The 26,901-nt window shown below is 37.7% G+C and overlaps 1 protein-coding gene and 1 long non-coding RNA gene across 2 annotated transcripts; one reads left to right on the top strand and one right to left on the bottom strand.

The window, feature by feature from the left end:
• Nucleotides 1–543: 543 nt before the first annotated feature.
• ATXN7L3B (ataxin 7 like 3B) lies at nucleotides 544–4,258 on the bottom strand. Its single transcript, XM_043879638.1, has one exon. It carries the CDS (start codon nucleotides 3,875–3,877, stop codon nucleotides 3,584–3,586), a length of 294 nt encoding a protein of 97 aa, XP_043735573.1. The 5' UTR covers nucleotides 3,878–4,258; the 3' UTR covers nucleotides 544–3,583.
• LOC122679226 lies at nucleotides 4,259–24,427 on the top strand. The gene is made up of 4 exons (XR_006336350.1): nucleotides 4,259–4,490; nucleotides 14,936–14,974; nucleotides 19,734–19,953; nucleotides 23,423–24,427. It is a non-coding gene; the product is annotated as an uncharacterized LOC122679226 (long non-coding RNA).
• Nucleotides 24,428–26,901: the final 2,474 nt, after the last annotated feature.

The raw sequence follows: 26,901 nt of genomic DNA, 5'->3' as shown, positions 1-26,901 counted from the left end.
TAAGGAGCAATTGCTACAGTTTCTAGGGAAAGTGCTCTTAACTTTGGAATATGAACTGGAATAAATTTTTAAAAAATCTCTGAATTAATCTAAAAAACAAATTTACAGACCTAAACCCTTGGAGTAAAATGAAAAGTATTAGAAACAAATTAACTTTTAGAAAGGCTGACTCATTATTGCTATGAATTATTTGCCTCTCAAGAGCAAGAATATGTATATATTAAGCTACCTCTAGCACCATTTAAACTAAACTATCCTTCACACTGGACTTATTTAGTGACAGGACTGGATTATATTTTACCACCTTCTTACTTATTATCATAAAAGGAAGATTGTATAGCTTCTCTTTCTTACTGGCTGTTGCAGAAAGCTAAATCTGAACTATCAGATGAAGAAATAAAATTCCTCTCTTCTGATAAAACTCCTATTCAGAAGAAAATGACTAAGGGTCAAGGGTCAACAGTGGTTCAACATTTATTTCACTATGTGAAAACCCAAGAAACATGTATAACCTTAAAAGATGAATATAGAGTCCAAATAAAATCATTTTTAAAATCTTGTTTATTGTCATCATTTGCCAATGAGGAGATGCAGTTTATTTACACCAGCAGCCATAGGGGCAAGGGGAATACACAGTTAGTTAGCAATCTGTATAGGATGGACTACTTATGCAAAAATAAGACTCTCCAAAACAGAGGACAATGAGTTTCACTATACTTCCCCAATGATCCCAGCATGCGACAATGCCAGGCAATGGCCCCTGGGCATGCGGTGGTGGGAACTAATGTATGGAAGAAAAAGCCACAAATCACAGAAATTTGTAAAGAACCCCTCCCCCCCCCCCCCATACATACACACTCAGATACATAATAGAATTACAGGGTGAGCAATACACTTAATTGAGGAGATTAGGACAGGAATTATGCTGTTAAGAGGAAAGCTAGGTAGGGAAAGGGAGAGTTCCTAACCACTGTCAACTATATGCTAGGGAGAATTCTCTCCCTCAAAATGAAAATAGTCTATCCCCTCAGGGCACCTGTTAGACCTAGCCCACCTCATACTCAATCAGGGGGCCACTGCCCTAATAATGGGGGGCAAAAAAACCAAAAATACAAACCAAGAGGGAGGTAATGTGAACCAACCACTACTCAAAACTATTTCCAATTCTTCCTCCTCTAACCAGGAGAAAAGGCCAGAAAGGAAACAGCAATGTCACAATCTGAGCTCCCTCTCTGAAGTAAGAGTGGACCATAACCTTAAGTTTAGCCTGTTTCCCAGACATTATTGTAGGTAGGCCAGAGTCTCACTTAGACCCTCCTTGCCTTCTGCATCTCCTTAGAAGGAGATGTCTATAAAAAAGTCAAGGGCAGGTAACCCCAAATTATTTTAGTTCTTGCCAAGATCTGACTTTATTACAATTTTTGAAGCCCAATCTATAGCTAGGACCTGATGCTGAGCAGGACAACTCTAGAGGGAGAACGCAATAATAAGCAGCCTCAAGGCCCATTACTATGCTTCCCTTACCCCTGCACGGTATGTAACCCAAACCAGTCCAAGGAAGAGTCCGAACAGTTCCTTCTGGGATCAGGAAGGATACGTGCACAGCAGGGGTGAGAGGAAATGGATCAGGACCTACTCCACTCCTGCGCATCAGTCCTTCAGTGCTCTTCTGCTTGGGTCCTAGAGGCAGTACCCAAGTGGAGGGGGGAGATAAACCTTCTCAGAAAGTGAGACACAGCAGGAAGGCATATCAGCAAGGCAGTCCTACAGGGGAAATGCTTAGGTATGACACTGTTTATCACATACAAAAAAAATTACTTTCTCCTCCCATCCCAATCCCAATAGAGGGAGCCATAAGACAGATTCCGCTCTCTCTCACAAACACAAGAAAACAAAACAAACTTAAAAGAAGTCAAGGAAAGGGAAACTGGGCAGGCTTCAGAAGCAGGAGAATCAAGAGAGAGAAATTAGAACTGGTCAGCGTGAATGAAGAGTGGCAGGCAGCACCCGGGGTGATGAGCTGCACCAGACAGGCAGTGGGGCAGGGACTGGAGGACATGGGGCCAAGCCAGGAAAATGAGGCTGGGCCCCTTACTGGGGCACAGATGAGGTAAGAAAACATTTCAAAGAAAGCAGCACCGTTCCCGCTCACCTTGGGGGCTCCCACCCCTCTACACAGCATAAACTTCAATCAGGGAGTCAAGTGGAGAGTAGCTTTGATACACAGCTCACAGTTCCCATCATCCCCTACCCCATTCTCTAAAACCAGGGGGTTTCTGGGGGTCCTTTCCTTGAAAGGTCCTGTCCTTCACGCAACAAAACGACAGCTCGTGTTGTCAAGAAAGTTCAAAGGGGACTGACTGGAGGGCACTGCCCCGTGTGAGGGGCAGGTGGGGACCATCTAGATGTTCGCCACCACAAAACCCTGTGACTGCCCAACCCAAGGAGCAGGGGTGTGCGACAGGATACTGCAGTCAGATGAGAGATGACCCAGGATTGCTCCTTGGTTCCCAGCACATTGCTGACTACAGATGGAAAAGGTCCCCTCTGGGCTCAACTTTGAAAGTTCAGCCTCCTGGCTAGCCATGATGCTCTTCCATAGTTCACTTCTGCCCTGAAAGTGGGAGGCAGGTAGTGACCTGGCACAATAACCAAGTTAGACCCACAGACTGGCAAGGTAACTAGTGACTCGAGAGTAGGAAAATGCCCCACTGAACTGCTGTCCACAGCATAAGACATCCAGTTAAGAATCTTGCAGTTTGAAAGATCGTGCATAGTTGCAGAAGGCCCTGCTACCTCCCCAAGGGATCATTACTCAATCCTCAGCCTGCTTGGATAACCAAGTTGTCCATCTGCTAAGCCTATGCCACCAGATGCGGTGCAAGAAAGAGGGCCCTGTTGAGCAAGATGCTAGCCCAAGTCCCCAAGTCCGTTGATGTCATTTTTAAATGCTGGACCTTTGGGAAACTGGTGACTTTGAGCTTTTCTTCTCCTTGCAGTCAAGACCACAGAGCTTCTCCTACAGATTCGGCCAAGAATTCTCTTTCATGGTTTTACTAGACTGGAATGCCTAATATCCAGCTCTCATCACTGACTTGCATGTGTCTTGGAGAAACCCAGGGCTGAGAGATCAGAGGTGTTGTCCCACTGTGGCCCAACGATAAAGGCCTGTCCATCAGTTATGTCCAAACTGTCACGTACCCAGAAAGCCCTTGACATCAGGCAGACAGAAAGGCTGAGGAACCAAAGAACTTTATATGCTGGGTGCACAGCTGCTCACCTGCGCACTGGGGACAGTACGGGGTTCTTGCGCACTAGAAATCAGCCGCGGCACGGCGCGCTGGATCCATAGTACAGCTCCTCCTGCTCAGGATTTCAAAGCTGACCCAACGCAATACACTTATACAAGGATCTGAATTCCTAAATTCTCCACTTCGGGTTTTTAAAGGGTAGGATCTTCAGTGGGAATTGGGACTTTTGTCTGATTTTTTTTTTTTTTTTTCTACTTAGCTACCTAACTTCTCAAAACCACAGGACTGGTCTATGTCATTGACCTGGTCACCCACGGACTCTCACGTGGCGGCTACTGGAACTCCGGAGGTGAGCGTTGCAGCTGCTGGTCAGGCCCATTCCCAGATTCCCCAGGAAGGGAGCAAAGCGGGAGGCGACACGCTCCTTTATCTTCAACTGGCTGAATGCCAAAATCCTTCACGTTACCAGTCTCTGCGAATTCCAGGTAGAAGTAGCCACACTTGACTGCCCGGTGCACCTCAAAGCAGAAGCCCAAACAAGAATCCTCTATCAGGTCTACGTATATCTCCTGAGCGATGGCCTCCAGCTTGTTAGTATCCAGGTTAGCCAAGGAAATTTCCTCCATTTTAATCTGTAAACGGCCGTGGAGAGGGCGCTCGGATTACTCACAGCTGCACGGCGGCAACACGTCGGGCTCGGAGGGCCGCGCCTAGGCCTCTAGGCCTGTCAGGGTCGCGTCTTCAGCGGTGAGTGCGGAAGCGTCCGCCGCGGCAACGGCAGGGAAGCAGCAGTCAGCGGCGACTGCTCCGGAATCCCAGGTCCTTCCGTTTTTCCTGGCGTTTCCCCGGGGCTGGGACTTGCTGCTCGGGCTGCCCGGGACTCACCGCCGCCAAACGCTGTGGGTGCCGCTCTCCGCCGCCGCGGCCTCTTCCGCTCGCTGGTCCCGGCTTAGCCCCGCCTCCCCACTTCCGCTCCTCAGCTCGCCTGCGCACGGGCGGCGCGCAGACGCGCGGGGCTCGTCCCTGCGCGCAGCTGCCTGGCGAGCGTCGGACTCAGGGAAACGGGTGGGAAGAAAGTAAACTGTGTTAGACTCTCATTTCTGTAATGGGAAAAAGATGCTAAGGATGCTATTTTATGTTATTTTGTTTACAAATTTAAACATTCGCTATTGAATTGAGCACCCATGCTGATCAATTCCCCCTTAAAAAAGACAAAAGACGACTATGTCCATGTTTGAGGTATGAGCTGAAGTACAGTTTTAGCATTTGTTCTCCAGATGTTTGAAAATTTGACGTGTAATTGACTTATAATCATTTATACCACTGCCGCAGTTGTCATTTAAATCCACTAGATGGTGCAAGGAAGCAAATTACAGTATAATTTTTATCTTTGTTTTTTTTTTTTTTGAATGAAAAACTAGGCACTAAAGACATAATTCGTATGTATTGATCACATGAACCTAAGGCATTTGTCTCATTTATAAGACCATTAAGCCAGTGATTGTAAGTAAATCATCATATATATCTCTAAAATAATCCAAAGAGAAAATTATGAATATTCTCTATTGAAGAGGGAGGAAACCTGATCTACCTTAAAGTTAAATACTGGGAGGGAGGTAAAGGAAGCCTTTCCTAAAATTCTGCAGCATGAAATAATGGGATCTTGAGCCAGTATGAAAAGTGAAAGTATTCGTGGCTCGGTCCTGTCAGACTCTTGCCAATGTCATGGACTGTAGCCTGCCAGTCTCCTTTGTCAATGGGATTCTCCAGTTAAGAATACTGAAGTGGGTTGCCATGCCCTTTTCAAAGAGACCTTTACAACCCAAGGAGCAAACCCTGAACTCCTGCATTGCAGGCAAATTCTTTACCATATGAGCCACTAGGGAAGCCCTGCCTATCTGGGTTTAAATCTTAGATCGAACATTTACCAATTCTGTGTCCTCATCGGAATAAAGCTAGCTCCTATTTCATGGCTAAAATTAAATGATAGTTAAAAAATCTTCTTGTGACAACTTCTTACATGTAAGCAAGTATTCAATAAGTGTCAGCTGTTTTAATCATAGTTATAACCATTAGTTACGAACTTGAATATATTACAAGAAAAATTTCCTGTATCTTGTTAGTCTTTTGTACCCACCCCCCCACTCATCACTGTGAAATAGAGTGGCATCTTGTACCTTTATACTTTATCAAAATGCAGCTGTAGCCAAAGAAACAAAAACTTTAAAATCATCTATTTGTATCTGTCAGATTCTATAATTCCCTTTCCAGAATAAAGGAAAATATAGATATGTATCTTTCCAGACAGGTACAAATAAGGATTTTCTAATGTACGTAGACATTATAATGTATATATATTGTGTGTGTGTATATATATATATATATTGTATATATTATATATATATTGTATACATTATAATGTATATAATCATCAGACTACTATTAAATAGTTTTAGAATTCATTCATAGAATCACACTGTATATTTTTATGAGCAGAGGGTTAAGTACTAGTTTAACTATTAGTTGATGAGTATTTAGCCAGTACTTGTCCCCATCCAAATTTTCTGATTGTATGTTCTATCACCTTAAGAAACACAAATTGGCAGATATAGAGGATTTTGAAAGCTTAAGCTATTTAAGACCCATGCATGACAAAATTTTTTTCCTTTATCTAGGATGGAATTTTTTTCCATTGTAGCCTTTGTGCAATTTATACATTTGTCATTCATAAATTGGTACCATGCTTTGATATAAGTTGGAATCTGCATATTATGTGCTAAGCCATAAAATATAATGATTAAGTGCATACATTCTTGAGTCAGATGGCCTCCCTTCTACTAGTTACTATTTTTGTGAACTTACCTTATTTACTTAACTTCTGTAAATCACAGTTTTCTCATTGTAAAATGTCAATAACATTTTCATCATACAAGGTTGTGGTGAGATTTAAACTTGACAATGAATTTAAAAGTCTTCACAAAGTGTCTGACAAATAGTATATAATATTGTTTACCTACCAATTACATGCCTAGTTAGGTAAGAAAATACAGATAAAAATACAATCATTTCCACTCCCTCCTGACCCATGCTTTCTCCAAATTTCACTTAAATCAATGATTCTCAAAAAATCCTCAGGTGTAAATAAACCACTCAGAGATCCTTTTAAAATATAGATTATGATTTGTTAGTTCTGAAGTAGTACCTGGGTTTCTGCATTTCTAACATCCTTTGATGCTGCTGGTTCCTGAACTACACTTGGGTAACAAGAAATGAAAAGAGCTTGATTGTGTACTATTCTTCATATTGTTTTACTCCCATATAATTTTTCTCACCAAATTATTGTGAGAACCTTTGCATACTTGATTTTGACAGAAGAAGTGATTGTTTTTCTGCCTCTTAAATCCTCCTTATATTGTAAAAGAACTCAAATTCTCAATTTATTTAATGAAAAAATAGTTTATTCAGAACAAATGTGAGACCATCATATTAATTAGAATACAAATAATCAGGACTAGGACTAGACTTATATTTCTTGTCAGTGTTTTATTATATTTACTCTTAGAAAAAGAACACTCTTATGATGCTGAAAATTTATGCTCATAACCACCTTGTCACCTCCTTCTATTTGTATAATTTAAAATTGCCTTGCCTGCCTGCCTGCCTGCTAAGTCGCTTCAGTCGTATTCAGCTCTTTTCTAAGCTATGAACTGTAGCCCACCAGGCTCCTCTGTCCATGCGATTCTCCAGGCAAGAATACTGGACTGGGTTGTCATGCCTTTCTCCAGGTGATCTTCCCAAGCTAGGGGTTGAACATCTCCTGCACTGGCACGTGGGTTCTTTACCACTAGCGCCACCTGGGAAGCCCCTAAAATTCCCTTATGTCTTGTTAAAATGTACTGAAATTCTTCATGTTAAATCAGTGACATGTCACAAAAAAGATATTAGAAAGAATTTTGTTCCATTCCAATTAATAGGGTTGAAGGCATGTAAGCCTTTGGTGTACAAATATTTTTAAAAGTAGAAACTCTCCATTATCTAAATCATTTTTCTCAATACAAAGCAAGTAACAGGGATTTGATTCTTCATAAATGAGTGATCTTCAAAGAATATATACATCATATATGATTAAAATATTTAGAGTACAAATTAAGGGGAGTAAAAATATATTGAAATTTAATTGTCTTTGATTATTCTTTTGCCATTCAATAATCATAATATATACCCTGGGAGAATCAGCTCTTGCAAAGAGGAGCATGTTTTAAATTATTTAAAGCTTTCTCTTGGAGACTGAAATTTCCTGCTTTTTTGTGTGTGTTCACATAAAACAAAATAGTGACACAGTAGAGTGCACTCAGGGATACACCTGGGAGCCAAAAGACCTGACTTATCAGATGACATTTGGTCAGAAGGTGAATTCACATTTGTCAAAAATAGACACCTGGACTTAGGTTTTCTGACTGGTCCTTTGAAAACTAAATTTCTGCAAATCAAGTATTCTGAGGAAACAGGTTTCACCAAATAAAGTTCAAATGTTGGATCCTGGGTGTTTTCTTATCACAGACTAATCTGTTCAACTTCCTAGGGCGTCTGGAAGCACCCCACCGTCTTTGGGTTAAGAGCATTATTTGTCTTCAGAGCTCCAAGTGGGTGTTGTCATTATCTTGCCTAACATCTGGAGATGTAGCCTGTACATGGTCATTTTTAGTTGAAAATATTGTGACTCCCATCAAATCCATTTTCACCTATAAAATATTAGTTAAAACTTTACTTGCTTTTCTGTACCTACCTAGGTTTTTAAGGTAATTGAAGAGTAAATCAGAGAGAGAGGTAACATTTGACCATATTGTCTTCTTTTATTACTAGGACCATGCTTTATGTCAGAAATAAACTATATAGTATGATGCCTTTTTGTCTATAATTTTCTGAAAGAAATATATGTGTGTCATAACTCAACTGTAAACATTCATATGTCCTTCCAGGCATGACCAGCTTGAAGTTTCAAATTCATCCTCTGCTGAGATCCATTTTTCAGGATTTGCATTTAAAACCTGATTATCATGCCTTGCATGAGATTCTCAGATGCTGAAATTTGATATGAGATAAGAGTGTCATGTTAAAATTGCAATGTCAAAAGTAAATTTACGATTTTAATCTGCCCTACTAAACTGTGATATCAAGGTGACTTAGTGAATTTTGGCATTTATAGCAACTATGGTTTACTATCTACTAAGGAAAAAAAAACAACAAAAAAACTGTAATCCTGAGCTAACTCCAGTTGGTAAGCAGTATAGTATGCTAATGTGAAAGAACAATTTCAGTATTTAGCATAACAGTCTTTCTTTAAAAATGATATTTTGATAGATCAATTGGTCAGCATCAGTTTGAACTATGTGAAGAAGCTCTCTGGAATTATTTCCACATATTTGCATGTACAGGCAAATGTTAAACATATTTTTCAAGTGTTTATGACACTGCCGTTGAAGATTATAAACTATTTTTTAAATAAAAATAATTATTGCTGGCCCCTCCTTTTGTGAGAGAGTCTGCATGGTAGTGCAGAAAAGGCTATTTGTTTATCTTATATGTAAATATAAGGATGGGCTCAGAAAAATGTAAACTCAAACAATGAAGATAATTTCTGTTTAGGCAATACCATTGTGATATGGCAACAATTAACAGAGACTTTAAAAAAAAAACCTTATTTAATAGAATTTCAAATTTACAGAAGTGTCGTGAGGCTATTGCAAATAATTTCTATATAACGACTCTTCACTCGACTTTAATTAACATTTTGCTCCTTTTACTTTATCTCTCTGCTGTTTTCTGCATCCCTACCTTACTGCTGCTGCTGTCCCCTCCTCACTGTCCCCAGTCACAAACTACTCTGCGCTATTGTTTTTCCTAATCTATTTTGTCCGTACATTGCAGACATCATGCCTTGCGTGCATGCTAAGTTGCTTCAGTTGTGTTGGACTCTTTTTGACCCTACAGACTATAACCCACAGGGTCCTCTGTTCATGGGGATTCTCCAGGCAAGAATACTGGAGTGGGTTGCATGCTTTCCTCCAAGGGATCTTCCTGGCCCAGGGATTGCACCCGCATCTCATATCTCCTGCATTGGCAGGCGGGTTCTTTACCAACTGAGCTATCAGGGAAAGGAAGAAAGTGAAGTTGCTCAGTCGTGTCCGACTCTTTGCGACCCCATGGACTGTAGCCTACCAGGTTCCTCCGTCCATGGGATTTTCCAGGCAAGAGTACTGGAATGGGGTGCTATTGCCTTCTCCAGGAGATCTTCCTGACCCAGGGGTTGAGCTCCGGTCTCCCTCATTGTAGGCAGACGCTTTACCGTCTGAGCCACCAGGGAAGCCCTAATAATTGAATATGTGTGTGCCTTAAAAACAGGCATTCTTTTATATCACCCCAATACAGTGATCAAATTTAGGATTTTGACTTGTTTAGGAAGTGACTATTGTTTTAAGTCTAAAATAAAATCCATATTCAAATATTGTCAAATGTGCTAATAATATCCTTTATAGTATTTTACTCTCTAGATCTAATCCAGTGTTATATATTGCCTTTACTTACTGTGTCTATTCAGTCCCCTCTAATCTGTAACAGTTATATAGCAGAAAACCTTGAGAATAAAAGAATATTGTACACCAGTTCAAAGACATTCCATTTCAACTTATGATAATAAAAATATATTTAAAGATATGCCATTTCCCTAATTATACCTTGATTATGGTAATAATGTGACTTAACAGATTAGGACTCTGTAGCTATGTTGCTTGAAAATGAAGATGATAATGAAGGAAGTTTATCTACCAGACTAAGTTTGCCATGCCGACATATTATTATTATTATTATTTTTTAATAGATGCCTTCTGGAACTTCTGTTACATTCATTTTTTAGATATATTTAAGGACAGTAGTATTGATTTCATTCCTTCTCTGCTAACATATGTACTTCAGGAGATCTTGAATTTGCTAACTCTAGTTTTGTCAAGCACAAAACTTTTCAGAAATATAACCCTCAAGGTTGAAGAGTTTCTGTTATGATGTAAACTCTTGCTTGGGCCTGTCCTGATTAGTAAAACATATATTTTGGTTGCTAGTACACATGAGAGTAAACCAATAGAAAGTAACATCTAAACATAGGAATTACTGAAAAACAATGGCTCTCTTTATTTAACCAATCTAAAAGAAAAAGGAAGAAATTATAATAATGTATTAAAGTCTGATTTAAAAAAAAACAACAGCTAAGGCCAGAGATGTTAAATGAATTGTCCAACTAATTGTTGGCAGAATTAGAACTAGATGTTAAATCTTCTAACTTCAAGTTTTCTCTCTGTTACACAATGGTATCTCTAATATGTACTTTTTAATTTCAAACTGTCAGTAATGACTACTTCCCATAATGCGTTTTGTAAAACACTTTAGAGTCAGCATTAATATGTAATACAGCAGAATCTTATTGCCAGGTGTAGCATGCACCAGTGGCCAAAAACAAAAAATTAAAAAAAAATTTTTTTGCTTATGCACAAGGTGCTAAAACTCATAAAGTGATGCTCTACACAGTGTATTTTTTAATATTTTTATGTTAGAACTCCAAAAGGAGTATATTTGAGATTAATAAACCATGCATTCCACAAAATGATCATAAACTTAATTTAGAAACATATTTTGAGAGTATTAAAAATCAGAAATTCACAGAAAAGTTTTTACTGCCTAAAAGTAATGTTATTTTTAGAAGTTTTCCAACAAATTGATTTTAAATTGTTCAGTGCAGCATTGTTTCTTTCTTCTTCCATAACTGTTTGGAACTGTTTGAAACTTCCATAGTTTTCAAGCTATAGAGAAGTTTTCATGTAATTAATTGAGCATACTTTTTCCCTAATGACTAATGTCCATTAGGTTTGTTTTTGTTTATCTTTTCCCATCAAGAGCTGTCTCATATTTTCTTAAGTCAAGCTGTTAGACTGGTGGGTGGGATGTCTTTACTTCTTATAGTCAACAGACAGGCATCTGGCAATTGCCACCAAGCGAGAGATTAATTTTCTTGCAAATATCCTCGTAAGGGTAAAACTAAAGACAAATTTAAGTACTACCATGAGGGTATCTCAGAATCTTTCACAAATTAAGTAAAGATTTTTTATTATTATTATTATTAAAGTAACTCTGGTTTCTCTTTTTGGACTTAAATTTATTTTATATTACCTCTCTTTTTTTTTTTTTCTTTGTTTATCTGAAACTACTCTTTGGTTTTCAGTTCTCAAAGGACTTCCAGCAGTTTGATTTGTCCCTATTGCCAGAGGTTATTAGCTGTTTCTAGACCCACTTTTTATATTTGCTGAAAATTAACTCTTACATGTTCTCACTCTGACAGCACCGGGCCTCACCCCTTATGGGCATCACCATCTACTTGTGCTACTCACTTCCTTAGCAGCTCCCAGTGCTAATCAGTCAACTGCAAATAAATTCCTAACATGACCCACAAACATTTTTCTCTTACTTCCTGAGTTGTGTGGTTCTCATGTGCTGTAAGTGCCTAGGCCTTGTATTTTGGAGAAAAATACAAATATAGATGTGTGTACCATCACTGGTGTTTGGTCAAATGCGATGGGCTTCCCTGATAGCTTAGTTGGTAAAAATCCACCTGCAATGCAGGAGACCCTGGTTCAATTCCTGGATCAGGAAGATCCATTGGAGAAGGGATAGGCTACCCACTTCAGTATTCTTGGGCTTCCCTTGTGGCTCAGCTGGCCAAGAATCCGCCTGCAATGTGAGAGACCTGGGTTCAATCCCTGGGTTGGGAAGATCCCCTGGAGAAGGGAAAGGCTACCCACTCCAGCATTCTGGTCTGGACAGTTCCATGGACTGAGAATTTCATGGACTGGATAGTCCATGGGGTCACAAAGAGTTGGACATGACTGAGTGACTTTCACTTTCACTTTATATAGTAGATCCTTAATACTTTATACACCACCAGAATCTACTGCACAAATTTTAGAATTCAATTTCATTTTTCAGTATTACTATTAGTTAAATTGATCTTTCATAACTCAGGTTTTTGCCTTAGGATTCCTCAAAGAACAAAGTGAAAATTTAATTCTTTAAAATAGAATAAAGCTCATTCTGTCTTATGGATCCATTGGACATATGTCCAAATCTAAGCTACATTATAGGATCTTGGTGATCTCATTTTTTTCTCTATTTTTTAATGTTTTTATATTTCATCATTATAAGGGCTATTTCATCAATAGTTATTAATTGTCCTTAGTTAAGTTTTAAAATAAAAAAATAAAAAGAAGAATGATGGAATAATCTAGATTCGTAGGGGTATGAGAATCATTGAGTTTTTGTGAAAAAAGTTGCGTTAGAACACAGTCACATATGTGTATGTATTGTACATAACTGCTTTTGCTTAAATAGCAGAGTTGAGTGAGTAGTTGCACCTGAGACCATATGGCTTGAAAGCCTAAAATATTTACTATATAACCCTTTAAGAAAAAGTTTACTTATGCTATGTTTCTTGTGAAAGTGAAAGTTGCTCAGTCGGGTCTGACTCTTTGCGACCCCATGGACTATCCAGTCCATGAAATTCTCCAGTCCATGGAATTCTCCAGGCCAGGATACTGGAGAGGGTAGCTGTTCCCTTCACCAGGGAATCTTCCCAACCCAGGGATTGAACCCAGGTCTCCTGCATTGTAGGCAGATTCTTTACCAGCTGAGCCACAAGGGAAGCCCATGTTTCTCTTAGAAGGACAAAATGATAGTGAAGGAATTACTGTTATCCTTCACTTTTGTTATTTTTGTTGCCAACTATCACATTATCTTTCTAGAAGATATGAGAGAAACCTGGAGATACCACCTCTATAACCTGCTTTTAGCTTTTGTTGCTGTTGTTTAGTTGTTCAATCATATCCACCTCTGTTGTGACTCCATGGACTGTATGTTGCTCACTAGGCTCCTTTTTCCATGGGATTTCCCAAGCAAAATTACTGGAATGGGCTGCCATTTCCTTCTCCAGGGGATCCTCCAGACCCAGGAAATGAATCCACGTCTCCTGTGTCTCCTGCATTGCAGGCAGATTCTTTACCTCTGAGCCACTTTTTACTGAACACAACCAAGAAATCAGAATTTTTCATTTTCTAAACTTAATAGCATAGAGAAGAAAATTGACAGAGGAGGATGTTTCACAATTATTAGGTGAATTGGAAGATAAATTCTAACAGACAGATAACAGTACTCTAATGTTGATGGTGAAATGCATCATGGATGTGAAATGGATTGTCTAAGTGGAATCTTAGACAAGGAGACAATAAGTGTTCAAATGACAATATTTAGATGAATTTTCTAGAATATCTGTGTGAACAATATATTTCCTAGAACAAAGGGAGTAGGTGATTTAATCCAGTTGTTATTAAATAGGAAAAACTTCATCAGGAAATGTTTTGCAGTAAGGACTTAGACTATTCTGTCTTGCTAAAATTAGGTGTTTTCATCTTTATGATGTTTGTGTGCCAAAATTTACTTGTTACAGAAAAATTTGTAATGTTTAAATTTGTTTTAAAATTTAGAATATAGTTGTTTTTGACTATCTTTTTATTTTTGCCTCTGTGAATTATTTATTAAAGGACAAAATTATTTTTCAGGTCCATTGGATCCAGACAACAACTGGTACTGACAATTTTCTTGATGCACTGAAAGTTAAATATTAATGACAAAAAGAAGACACAAAAAGGAGTGAACTTAGGAAAGTTAGATTTAGTGGTTTTAATTCATAGTTTTTAAAAAAACTATATGATATTTAGTGGGATATTAGTGTGATATTTCTGTACTTTAAGCATTTGTCTTTCTCTGGGAGATAGCCTGTCTGTATCCCAAGCAAAATCTCAAGCATTCAACTATAAATAAATTTATTGGCTTTTATAATAAAGCTTTCTTTTAAAACATACAAGTGGCATATCCCCTTAAAATAATTCTGTGCAGTGAGATTCTCTTCTGGTCAAACATAAATGCTGTCACCAACCTTCTTTAGATCAGAGGTCAGCTTCCCAGAGTTACTTTGTTTTGTAGTTTTTCCTTTGTGTACCTGCCTTTCCCCTTATTTTTCATTTGAGCAGATATTTCTGTAGATATGTTTTCATGTACTTACTTTTGGTTCTTGGTAAGTTTTCCTCATGACTTTTAGGTATATTGTAAGGCAGCTTTTTTCCTTAGCCCTCAAATACTTGCTCCTATAAATCCCACATATATAAACAAAGTACAGCATAGAATACAAGAAAAAATATATATATACCCTTAAATTATGATGAGCTATAAGAAAAAGTTACATTATTTTTTAAACTTCTGTTCTTATACCTGAAATAATAAAGCCAACTTTTTGACACCATATATTGACAATTGTTGACGTGGGGGAGACAAGTCAAGTGAATAGTGTCAGGCTTAAAGTAGGCAGTTTGCAAGTTGACAAACTCTGGGAGTTTGAGCAAACTCCAGGACATAGTGAGGAATAGGGAGGCCTGGCGTTGCTGCAGTCCATGGGGTCGCCAGGAGTCGGAAACGACTTAGTGGCTGAACAACAAGCTGACAAAGATTTACTCACTTTTTACAACTTTTCACTGCACGGAATCCATTGTAATTCTATACAAATTTCACTGTATAATTTTCTTTTTTTTTAGGGAACAACAACACAGAAGAAGACAAGAAATATGAGAAAGGTAGGAGAGAGCTAACTGGTTTCTAATTTGATGCCAATAATTGTTTGTGTTAAGGTTGCAAAAGGTTAAATTCATTACATCTACTCTCCAGTGTCTTTAAGTTATAAATTTTTCCATATTCATTTTTGCATAAATGGCAGTTAAATTGAGGTACTTTGACGTTGCAGCCTGGGCTACTTACTATTTACACAACCCTGCACAATTTTAGTAACAGCTCAGACTTAGTTACTTCATCTGTAAAATGGACATTAATATAGTGCTTTCCTTATAAGGAATTGTAAAAATAAAATAAAATATAAATTGTTTAAAAGAATGTTGGGCATTAAGTAAGTATTCAGTAAACATAACCTATTTGTATAGTGATAATCATTTTTTTCACAGCACTAGCTAAAACTTTTAGTGCCCAAAATCCTATAAACCTTTACAGACAACTGCCCTATATGAAATCCAGGTCTTTGACTCATTTACTGTTAGAGGAATCCAGCTATGCCTGGCATGAGCTTAAAAACACTGAGATCTCTTTCTCATATCCCACATTTTGGGCCCGTATATGCATTGACATTAGATCTGCTGCATCTGTTCATGCATTTAAATGGAAGTTAAAGACTTTCTCTTTTGATCAAGTTTTAGGGTTTTCATAATTTATATGCACCACACTATTCTACAAGACTTTGTTTGAGCAATTTTCTCTGTTTTATCTGTCATTGGTATTTTTATGCCTCTTATTCTGCAGCCTTTAAGATGTGATGTGAATAAAAACAGCTTTCTAAATAAAGATTGATTGTCTGGTAACAGTTACACAATAAACAACAGGCTTCATATGAGACTTTTAAAACACATACGTTGGTTTAAATGATAGAATGGCACATATCATAATTTATGGAATTGTACATGAAGTAATACCCTCATGTAGATGTTAAAGTTAAATTGGGAATTTTTTAAGAAAAATTTTTGCAGATGCTTTGTTCAAATTGCCAAAAACATCTGTGTATAGTGTTTTCTTAATATAGACATTGGAACCACCATTTTTTCCTTATGAAGTTTGATTCTGTCCTACTGAGAGGAATATCTTTTGTTGGGATTGAATGAACCATTCCCAAGCAAGTCCACAGGTCAAAAATCTGTAGTCATTAAATTTGCTTCCATTAATCTTTTGACAATCTTTTCTAACACTTTTTCAGTCCACTGGAATAAAGTAGAATGTTTAGAAAAAAATTTTTCTAGTTTTTCCTATATAAGGGGTTTGTTGGATTTATATTTGCATTATTTCATTAAAAATATGATGTGACAACCTAGAAGGATGGGATGGGGTGGGGGTGGGAGGTTCATGAGGGAGAGAACATACATATACAAATGGCTTATTCATGTTGATATATGGCAAAAAGCCCCACAATATTGTAAAGCAATTAAAAAAGCAATTAAAAAGACTAAAAAATATGACATGCATTTCAAGAAGAGATTATTTTTATTGATCCTCAGTGAAAAGTGAACTTATGTCTGTAAGATACAGTGTTCAGTTCGGTAGCTCAGTCGTGTCTGACTCTTTGCGATCATATGGACTGCAGCATGCCAAGGCTTCCCTGTCCATCACCAATTCCCAGAGCTTGCTCATACCCATGCTCATCGAGGTGGTGGTGCCATCCAACCATCTCATCCTCCATCATCCCCTTCTCCTCCTGCCTTTAATCTTTCCAAGCATCAGGATCTTTTCTAAGGATGAAGTTCTTCACATCAGGTGGCCAAAGTATTGGAGCTTCAGCTTCAACATCAGTCCTTCCAATGACTATTCAGGACTGATTTCTTTTAGCACTGGTTTGATCTCCTCGCAGCCCAAGGGACTTTTAAGAGTCTTCTCCAACACCGCAGTTCAAAAGCATCAATTCTTAAGCTTTCTTTACGGTCCAACTCTCACATCCATACATGACTACTGGAAAAACCATAGCTTTGACTAAATGGACCTTTTTTATTATCCAACTCTCACATCCATACATGACTACTGGAAAAACCATAGCTTTGACTAAATGGACCTTTGTTGGCAAAGTAATGTCTCTGCTTTATAATATGTTGTCTAGGTTGGTCATAGCTTTTCTACCAAGGAGCAAGTGTCTTTTAATTTCGTGGCTGCAGTCACCATCTGCAGTGGTTTTGGAGCCCAAGAAAATAAAGTCAGCCACTGTTTCTACTGTTTCCCCTTGTATTTGCCATGAAGTGACGGGACCAGATGCCATGACTTAGTTTTTTGAATGCTGAGTTTTAAACCAGCTTTTCCACTCTCCTCTTCCACTTTCATCAAGAGGCTCTTTAGTTCTTCTTCACTTTCTGCCATAAGGGTGGTGTCATCTGTGTAACTGAGATTATTGATATTTCTCCCAGCAAGCTTGATTCCAGCTTGTGCTTCTTCCAGCTCAGCATTTCGTATGATGTACTCTGCATAGAAATTAAATAGGCAGGGTTACAATATTCAGCCTTGATGTACTCCTTTCCTGATTTGGAACCAGTCTGTTGTTCCATAACTGTTGCTTCCTGACCTGCATACAGATTTCTGAAGTGGCAGGTGAGGTGGTCTGGTATTCCCCTCTCTTTAAGAATTTTCCACAGTTTTTTGTGATCCACACAGTTAAAGGCGTTGGCATAGTCAATAAAGCAGAAATAGATGTTTTTTTGGAACTCTCTTGCTTTTTCAATGATCCAACGGATGTTGGCAATTTGATCTCTGGTTCCTCTGTCTTTTCTAAATCCAGCTTGAACATCTGGAAGTTCACGGTTCACGTATTGCTGAAGCCTGACTTGGAGAATTTTGAGCATTACTTTGCTAGCATGTGAGATAAATGGTGCGGTAGTTTGAGCATTCTTTGGCATTGCTTTTGTTTGGGCATGCTTAATTATCATTCTTAATTTTTTATAAACCCAGTTTAAAAAATTGTTTTTAATTTAATTAAAAATGCATTAAGAATGACCATGCTTAATTTTTTAAAAACCCAGTTTTTATCTGGAACTCTTTTGCTTTCTGTTTATGTATTATCCTTTATCCCCTCATTAGAACATAAGTACCATTAGTTTAGATGCTTCATTTTGGTAATTGTTTTATCTTTACTTCATACTTAATTAATTTTTCTGCTTTCATCTTTTCTTTTAATACTCTAACATAGGAGTCAGACATGCAGGATGTGTGAAGCATGTATAGATACTTTGGGATTATTGCCTTTATATTGCTCTGAGACCTTAAGAACATCAGTTACATCAATTTACCTTATTTCTTCATTTTGAGTAATGTAGATATGATTGCTTGAGAGATGAAAACTTAACGTTTGTTTCAAAGTTATGGAAAAAGTAGTATATCTAAAATGTTGAATATATATGGGGAAAGTTGACTAGTAACATAATGATTAAAGGTCTATTAAAATGCATGTATTTTTAAAAAGCTGACTAAAGTCCAGAAAGATTATCATTCAACTTTTTCTTCATGAGAGATGAGAAATAAAGAAAATGAGATACTAATTTTTTTTTAAGAATACAACACTTCATCAAATAAATTGTGTATTAAATCCCATAGTTCATTGGCTCTTTATAGAGAATGCTAACAACTCTGTAGGTTCATATTTCTCCTTCCAGCACAAAGATTTGTTCCAATTATGATTTTTAAAGTATTTTATTAACCAACTCCTACTCCCAAATTTAGTGTTTTATTTCTGTTTTAAAAATTGCTGTCTTTGAGAATTTCTTTCCATTTAAATAATTTGTTGAAAGTGGGGCTCTCATCTTGGGCATCATTGCCTTAATCATCATGACTCATAATTTAAAGAAGTTATTTTCTCTGTGGGTTAAAAGTCGATCCACAAGCAGATATATATATCCACTCTTTGAAACATAGACTTAACATGTATAAACTTTCAACAGAAGGTTCATCTCGCTCTGCATCTCCTGATCACTGCTTCCCATATCCAGTTTCCAATGTTCAGCCTTAAGGTTCCACCTGCAATGCAGGAGACATAGGCAGACATGGGTTCAATTCCTGGATAGGGAAGAGCCCCTGGAGGAGGAAGTGGCAACCCACTCCAGTAATCTTGCCTGAAAAGTCCCATGGACAGAGGAGGCTCGCGGTCTACAGCTCATGGGGTCGCAAGAGTCAGACATGACTAAGCTCATGTGCAGCAGCAGCAGCTTCAAGGTTCAAGAGAGGAGCAGTACCACTTGAAAGGAGTCACTGCAGAATTCAAAGAGTCTTTCATTCAATTAAAACAAGACAAGCCCCAAAAGTGCAATTCCTTTTGGAGAAACGGTCAAGGAAATCATTTTTTGACTATCCTAGTAACTTAAGAGGGATGCTCTAACAAAATTTTAGGTTGGGGCTTATTATGGTGGCAACTTGAAATATTGAGCTGAACTTGTAAGCTTAAATTTACTATCTGTAAATATAGCTGGAAATGTAACACGGACTAATGGAAATACATTTAATTTCAGACCGGAAATGGCAGCTGTAACATTATTATGTAGGAGAGGGACAATTCTAGATAAATCTCTTCAAAGAGTGGCAATAACTTTATTTAAATTTGATTTAGTTATGCCTTATTCATAGTGATGTGGTAAACGTTAAATGCAGAATATAGAACAAAATTTGTACTCTTTAATGTACTATATAGTAGACAATTTTACCTTGGACTAGTTAAGAAGAAAGCAAAAATAAAGCTAATGGCTTGCTGCTCATGTAATTTGGGGTTACATTTTTCTTCCTCTCTTCTCTAATTTTCTTGACCTATAGAAGTGTGTGAGAACAGGGAGACCCATGGCTGCTTATTGGGAAAAGCGTGCTCTTCACTTGCCTACTTACTGGTGCACCAGGCAGTCTTACATACATGGCTCTAGGCCTTCAGTCGTCAAGAAAGAAAATGAGAGCCTCCTTGGGACTTCAGAGTGAGACTCTCCATGGGGATGCTCTGTCCTGGTTTGTCTAACCTGAAGAGGAGAATAGATTTCTCAAGGTGGGTAAGAACTAGAACCCAGGGTTAGACTTTTAGTTCAGAATGGGTGGTTGTATATTCCCTATTTGCCCAAATACTAATTTGCTATTGTGTTAGAGGATTTTTATTTATTTTTAGTGAGTTCGTGTGGGCACACTCTCAGCCCCTATCTATTCTTTATATTTTTCACCAACTTTCTTTAATATAATCCTCATATGTGGTGGTGCGACTAAATACACTCTAAAGAAGAATTTAATTTTTACTAGTGTTATTTGAAATTATGATATACAAATGCTTATTAAATGAACAGGGAATTATTGGCAGAGTTAGTTAAGGTGAGAGACAGAGAGCAATGTAATATCCATAGAAGCAATTGTGTCTCTTATTTCCTGGAAATGTGTCTCTTTGAATGGAAATTATATATTATCTACTTCAGGATACATATCATGAAGTATATCCATGTTTATATTATGTGTACTCTAAAATAATCTCTCCTAGTTGTTTCTTTGTTTTGCACATATATTTTCTTAAACTAAGCCAAATCATTTCTGGGATGATTGTGTTAAAATGTTAGATCATGTCACTCCTCCAGAGAAAACTTCGAGTGCCTTCCTACCTAGGAAGAAAGCTAAAATTCTTTTTTTTTTTTTGCTAAAATTCTTACTTTGTACTTTAACACCTGGCAGCAAGTAGCCACTGTCATATCTCTGAATTTATCACTCACTGATTTCTCTCGCTTGCTCTCTTTAAGTCACACTGTTCTGATTGTGGTTCTTTAAACATGACAGACTCACTTTTGACTTACCATCTTTTCATTGGCTGTTTCTTCTTCCCCAGAGATCCATGTTATTAACCTTTTAATTTCCTTGAACTTTTTGTTCCAATGTGTCCTCCATGAGTTCTAATTGATTGCCCTATCTAGACTTAAAATCCGCTTCCGCCTACCATAGACTTAGATTCCTAAAGCTGCTCATCAGCAGATTATCGCCCCCAATTATATTAATATTACTCTTTCTCTTGTGTGATCAGCTTTGTCTGACTCTGTGACCCCATGGGCTGTTGCCCACCAGTGCCCTCTGTCAATCAGATTTCCCAAGCAAGAATACTGGAATGGGCTGCCATTTCCTGCTCCAGGGGATCGTCCTGAGTCAGGGATCAAACCCAGGTCTCCCGTGTCTCCTGCATTGCAGGTGGATTCTTTACCACTGAGTCACCAGGAAAGACCCAATTATATTACGAGATGCATTTAATTCTGCTTTTCTGAGTCACTTTGATATACTTATTTCATTTATGCTTTCTCACTGTAGTGCATCTATTGCTAAACTTAAGTTCTTCTGTCCATCAAATAAGAGAGGTCTTTACTGAATCACCAGAGTGGGTAAACCCTCAGTTTTCTGACTCGATAGTACCTTCAACTTTCCATTTTTGCACACTTCATCAATTTTCCTTTTGATGTCTGGTTAGAAACTATACACTTTCAAATTTATGACTACCCATATAATCCAAAATGAGCATTATTTCATCACCCGTAGGTGAATAAAGCAGTGATTCTTCTTTAGCAGTAGAGAATAATTTTGACAATCAAATTATATTACCTTCTTTCAGTTTAAAATAATGAGTTTTAGGACTAATGTGATTCCCTCCTATTCTTTTTTCTTAAATTTCCAAAGCCCACCTAATTCCAGGATGGTGGTAGGTAGGTAGCCTTAAGGAAAGGGCATTTGTTTTGGGGCTGCTCTCACAGCCATGGTGTGATTCGTCTATACTGCAGCCACTTGCTGCTCTTGCTGCATATTCCTTTTAGCTTAATATATTTTTGAAGACATTTAATTTTGAATAGTTTTAGATTTACAGAAAAGTTGCAGCAATAGTTCAGGGAGTTTCTACATACCCCAAACCCGGTTTCCCCTATTAACGTTGTACATTAGCATGTTATATTTGTCATAACTAATGAACCAAATTACTTGTGGACTCTTACCGATTCTGCTAGTCTTGGTTTTGGTTTTTGTCAAGATAGGTCTACCTGATTTTACCCTTAATTAGAGGGTGTTGCCTTTATTCCCTGGTAGCTCAGCTGGTGAAGAGTCCACCGGCAATGCAGGAGACCCCGGTTTGATCCCTGGGTTGGGAAGAGCCCCTGGAGGAGGGTATGGTCACCCACTCCAGTGTTCTTGCCTGGAGAATCCCATGGACAGAGGAGCCTGGCAGGCTACAGTCTATGGGCTCTCAAAGAGTTGGACACGACTGAGTGACTAAGCACAGAACAGCCTTTATTCCAAAGGAATGTCCTTGCTGGTCTCTCAGTTGAATGTCTAAAATCATCAGCAATGTGTCTTGTCTCCAAATGAGCTGTAATTGCAATATTTTCTATTCTTGGGCGAACACTGTTATCTCCATTCAATCTAGTCCAACTCTACCTTTTTTCTGCTAAGGCTAGTCGGGTCTTTCTGTGAGCATACAAGACTTGTCTCTCAGCCAAAAGCTCATGGTGAACCATCACAGAAGCTTCTCTGGCCTCTTCATTCAACTTCTTCCTTTCCAGGAACCTGCCTTGAAAATTCCATCCCCTTCAGCACTCTAGATTCTTATCTCTGCTTCCCAGCTTGGCAATGTATTGCATCACTTGGGGCCCACTTCCCTGATACAAGTAAAGAAAGTATCTGTCCTCAAAGCCCTGCAGTGCCCTTTCTCTTAAAAATCATAGCACTGCTTTGTCTGTTTTGCTCCATGCAGTAAAAGATCTTCATATATTTTGTCTGATTTTATAGTTATTTATAGTTGGAGATCACATAAGATACCGGTTACTTTTTGATGGTTGGAAATTGAATTGTCACATAAATTGACTTTTATTATTATTTCAATGTTGGAAATTTGTGAATGGCTAAAAATTAAATTTGTTGTTTAACTATTAATTTATCACTCTAAAACTTTTATAGCCAATAATATTTCCAGGTATATTTATGACCCATTCTTAGAATGTAACTCTGCTCTTGCTAAAGTTTTTGAGAAGCTCTGGTATATAGTATAAACTTTTGGTTCTATTTTGTTGGAGACTTGTTTTTGATATTCTAAGCCAAACTTTTAGAATACCAAACAGTTATTATATTTTTTCAAGTATCTGATCCAAGAATTTAAGTGGTCATCTATAGTGAACAAAAGTCTAGGAAGGTGAGCAGGTTTTCAAGACTGTTTTGGACTTTATGACCAATAAATTAATACTATTTTTGTTATATTTTTTTAATAAGGAAACATCACCTCAAAATCTAGTTTAAATTCAAAAAGGAACACATAGCTCACAATATTACTGACAAAAAAATACACAGGAGAATAAATCACAATATTATCCAGTAAACTAACCTCTTCTCTAGGTGTAATGTATGCCATGGGTATTTTATGCACAGAACACCATCTGAGACTAACATTAATTCTTCTTAGAGTCCTGGAATACATCTTCAGGAATATTCTTCTTTGTATTATCTTTTCTAAACAGGAAACAATGAGCTTGAGGAAGTAAAACTAATTTAATGTCTGTCACGCAAACTTCCATCTATGTCTCAATACAAATATACTTGGGTAATTTTAGTATAAGAAGAAAGAATCCTATGGATTCAGCTAACAGAGTAATAAAAAAAGTACTTTAGAAAGGAGAGTATGGAGGCTCCTGATGAAACTAGGAGAGCTACCATATGGCCCTGCGATCCCTCCTGGAGAAAGCATGATCCAAAGAGATGCATGCGCCCCAGTGTTGACGGCAGCACTGCTTATAAGAGCCAGGACATGGGAGGAACCTAGATGTCCACCGCAGAGGCACGGATAAAGAAGATGCGGTGCATGCATACAATGGGACGTTACTCAGTCATTAAGGAAAATGAAGCAACGCCATTTGCAGCATCATGGACGGACCTAGAGATTGTCATCCTGAGTAAAGCAAGTCGGATGGAGAGGAGAGACATTGTGTGGCATCCCTTGTCTGTGGACCCTAAACAGAAATGATACGAGCGACCTCACAGAACAGAGACTCACAGACTTCCAGAATGAACTTTTGCTTTTGAGGGGGAGGAGTGGGGGAAGATAGTTAGGGAGTCTGCGAGGACATGTATGTACACACTGCTGTGTTTAAACTAGGTAGCCAACAAGGACCTTCTGTGCTGCACACGGAACTCTGCTCAGGATTATTGGCAGTCTAAATGAGAGGAGTTTGGGGGAGAATGGGTACATGCGTATGTGTGACTGGGTCCCTTTCCGCTCACCTGAAACTATCGCAACATTGTTTGTTAATCAGCTGTACCCCAACACAAATTTGTTTTTTAAGTACCTCAGAAAAAAGTAAGCAAAAGTTCTTAAACTATCAAATCTTTAGAAGGTTAAATCTTCATCCTGCAGTAAGGATTGTGCTGGTCACACTGAGAACAGAGCATCTTGGTGACATGGTGATGCATTTCCCAGCCTCAGTTTCACTGTGTATTGTGTGATTATTCCAAAAGACATGCTAGGTTTGGACATGGCTTTGTTTTTTTTTTCTGGTAAATATATTTCAGAAAAATGAGTTTTGTGTTGGCTTCCTTTTGTAATATGATTTTTCTAACATCAATATCAAGAACTGAGTCAGCATAACACACTGAGAGGAGATAAGATTCCTAACGTTGACACGTTGTGCATCTGACCCAATTCATCATAGGTTGTGATGTGAGTATGGTGTGACATTTAAGTGTTTTGATGATGACTTTTTTTTTAATTAGAGGTGAAAAGGAGGCCTGATTTCCCAGTACCATATTGGCTCTCTCCTTGTTATAATTCAAATTACTATGCTTTGTAGAAGATAGATATACAAATGTTATCAGAATCTTATAACAAACTAGGCTTTGATTTATTTTTGTCTTTATTGCAAGCCTACTTCAATGAATAACTGACAATATGTTAACCAATGAGGACGGTTTTCGGAGGTTCTGTAGGTCAGTGAAGTTTGTTGCATTTGAAATGACATGAAGCTAATCATTATGTAATTATCACATATGACCTTACATTATAAATGCATTTATGAATACTTTTATATGCTAACAATCAGATAATCAAGCAAATTTGTGTAATAAGATTTCTGGTATTAGGGATATGAGGAGAAGATTAATTAAATGAAATACGATATACAAGTGGAATATCCAGTTTAACTATGAAGTAAAAGAAACTACTAACTGCCTTATAAATATGAAACCTGACATCATTATCATCATGTATTTTATGGAAACCTACTTCACAGATCTGACATGGAAGCATTTATTTGTGTCTTTCATCAAGAAGTCAGAGAGCTAGTTCTGGGATTGTATGGCAGGTTAGTAACATCTGGAGTTTAAAACATCCTGGCCTCCCGTTTTTTTGTGTGTGAACTTTCATCTTTGTAGTGTCAGTGTTCACGCTGTCCTTGCAGATATTGCATTTGATTTTCAAGCAGGAAGACATGTGAGGAGTGAAAGAGCTGATGGCTAATGTGCCATTTCATCTCCCTGAGGAGCTTTCCAGGAGGAAGTTCCACCAACATGCTGATTTTTTAATCTCATGGTGAGCACTGGGTCGTATAGTAAGCCCTAACTGTATGAGGATTTGGGAAGGTTAGTATTTATATTTCCACCTAGTTAAGGAAGGCAAGAGAGAAAGGAAGTGTCTAGTGTCAGAGCTGAAAGTTCACACTACCTGTCATCACTAGTATGAGCAAACCATGGGATTAAGATTCATGGAGGCAGGGCCACCTATTCCCAGAAATAAAAAGTTGAAAATATTTAATAAATGCTACATCTGGTAGAAAATTGCTTTTATGGAGAAATATATATATATATATATATATTTTTTTTTTTTTTTTTTTCTCTAGCATTAGGTATGTCTGTATGTGGATGACAAGGGGGAAAATCACTACTCTGTGTGAGAGGAAGTTTTTAACTTTCTAAAGAGCTAAGAGTTAGAGATATATCAGAGTATAAACCCTGAAAAAGGTGACCTGCCTGTAAATCTTCAAGCTTTGAGTAAAGTTGCTAAATTCACGAAATGCTTATTGCAATTTAATTTTTTTTTTAAACTGCAGAGAAGTTGTATTTTACATACTGTCTGACATTAGAAAAAAGTAGGAGGAGCATGTGAGACAGGGCAAGAGAAGAAATCAGTCTTTAAGACAGTATTATAAAGAGAAATCTGACTGTCTCTAAAGGCATGCGGCATTTCCCGCAAGTTAAGATTTTTTTTTTTTTAAGAACTGTCAGGGCAGGGAAAACCCAGCTGACCTATAGGCTACATATAGAAGACTTCAACTAATGAATAACTAGCAAGTCAAGATTGTTGCAGAAATTCATGCATATGTAACTATGTAGTAGATGAAAAAGAGAGAGAGAGAGAGAGAGTGTGTGTGTGTGTGTGTGTGTGTACGCGCGCACTGAGTGTGTGGTTTAAAAACCTTTGATGCTGGATTTTCTTTTCAAGTTATCATCTTTGTTGTTGTATGTTAAAAAGAAAACTTTTCCAGAGGGAACCTTTTTCTTAGCCATTTCTTTATTGCATTCTGTCAGATAACAAACTGAAAGTGAAGTGTTCACTAAGTCCTTAAAAAAAGTTTTCTTGAATTTGTTTTCTAATGAGATTTTTGAATCACGGTATAAACACCATTTAAGATGGTTACATAGTATCTAAAGTATCTTTATATTATAATTTATAAAATCAGTTATATGTTCATGCACATTAGGTTCTTTCCAACTTTTTATGGGAAACTGTACAGTTTGTTGCATATCTTTTTGTACCAATCTGTTCTCCTTTGGTGTATACTCCTGCGGTGAGTTCACTGGATCAAAAATTATACGCAGTTTATATTTTTATATAAGCTGAAAAAACAACTACCAGTAAGACTATACTAATTTCTGCTAACAAGTTTTATTTGCTTTTATTGGAGTATCAGCAACAGTGAATATCTTTACATGTTTGTTAGCTAATTGA

The sequence above is a fragment of the Cervus elaphus genome, chromosome 3, assembly GCF_910594005.1.
Source record: "Cervus elaphus chromosome 3, mCerEla1.1, whole genome shotgun sequence".
Taxonomy (NCBI): domain Eukaryota; kingdom Metazoa; phylum Chordata; class Mammalia; order Artiodactyla; family Cervidae; genus Cervus; species Cervus elaphus.
This window is presented reverse-complemented; position numbering and strand designations above follow the sequence as displayed.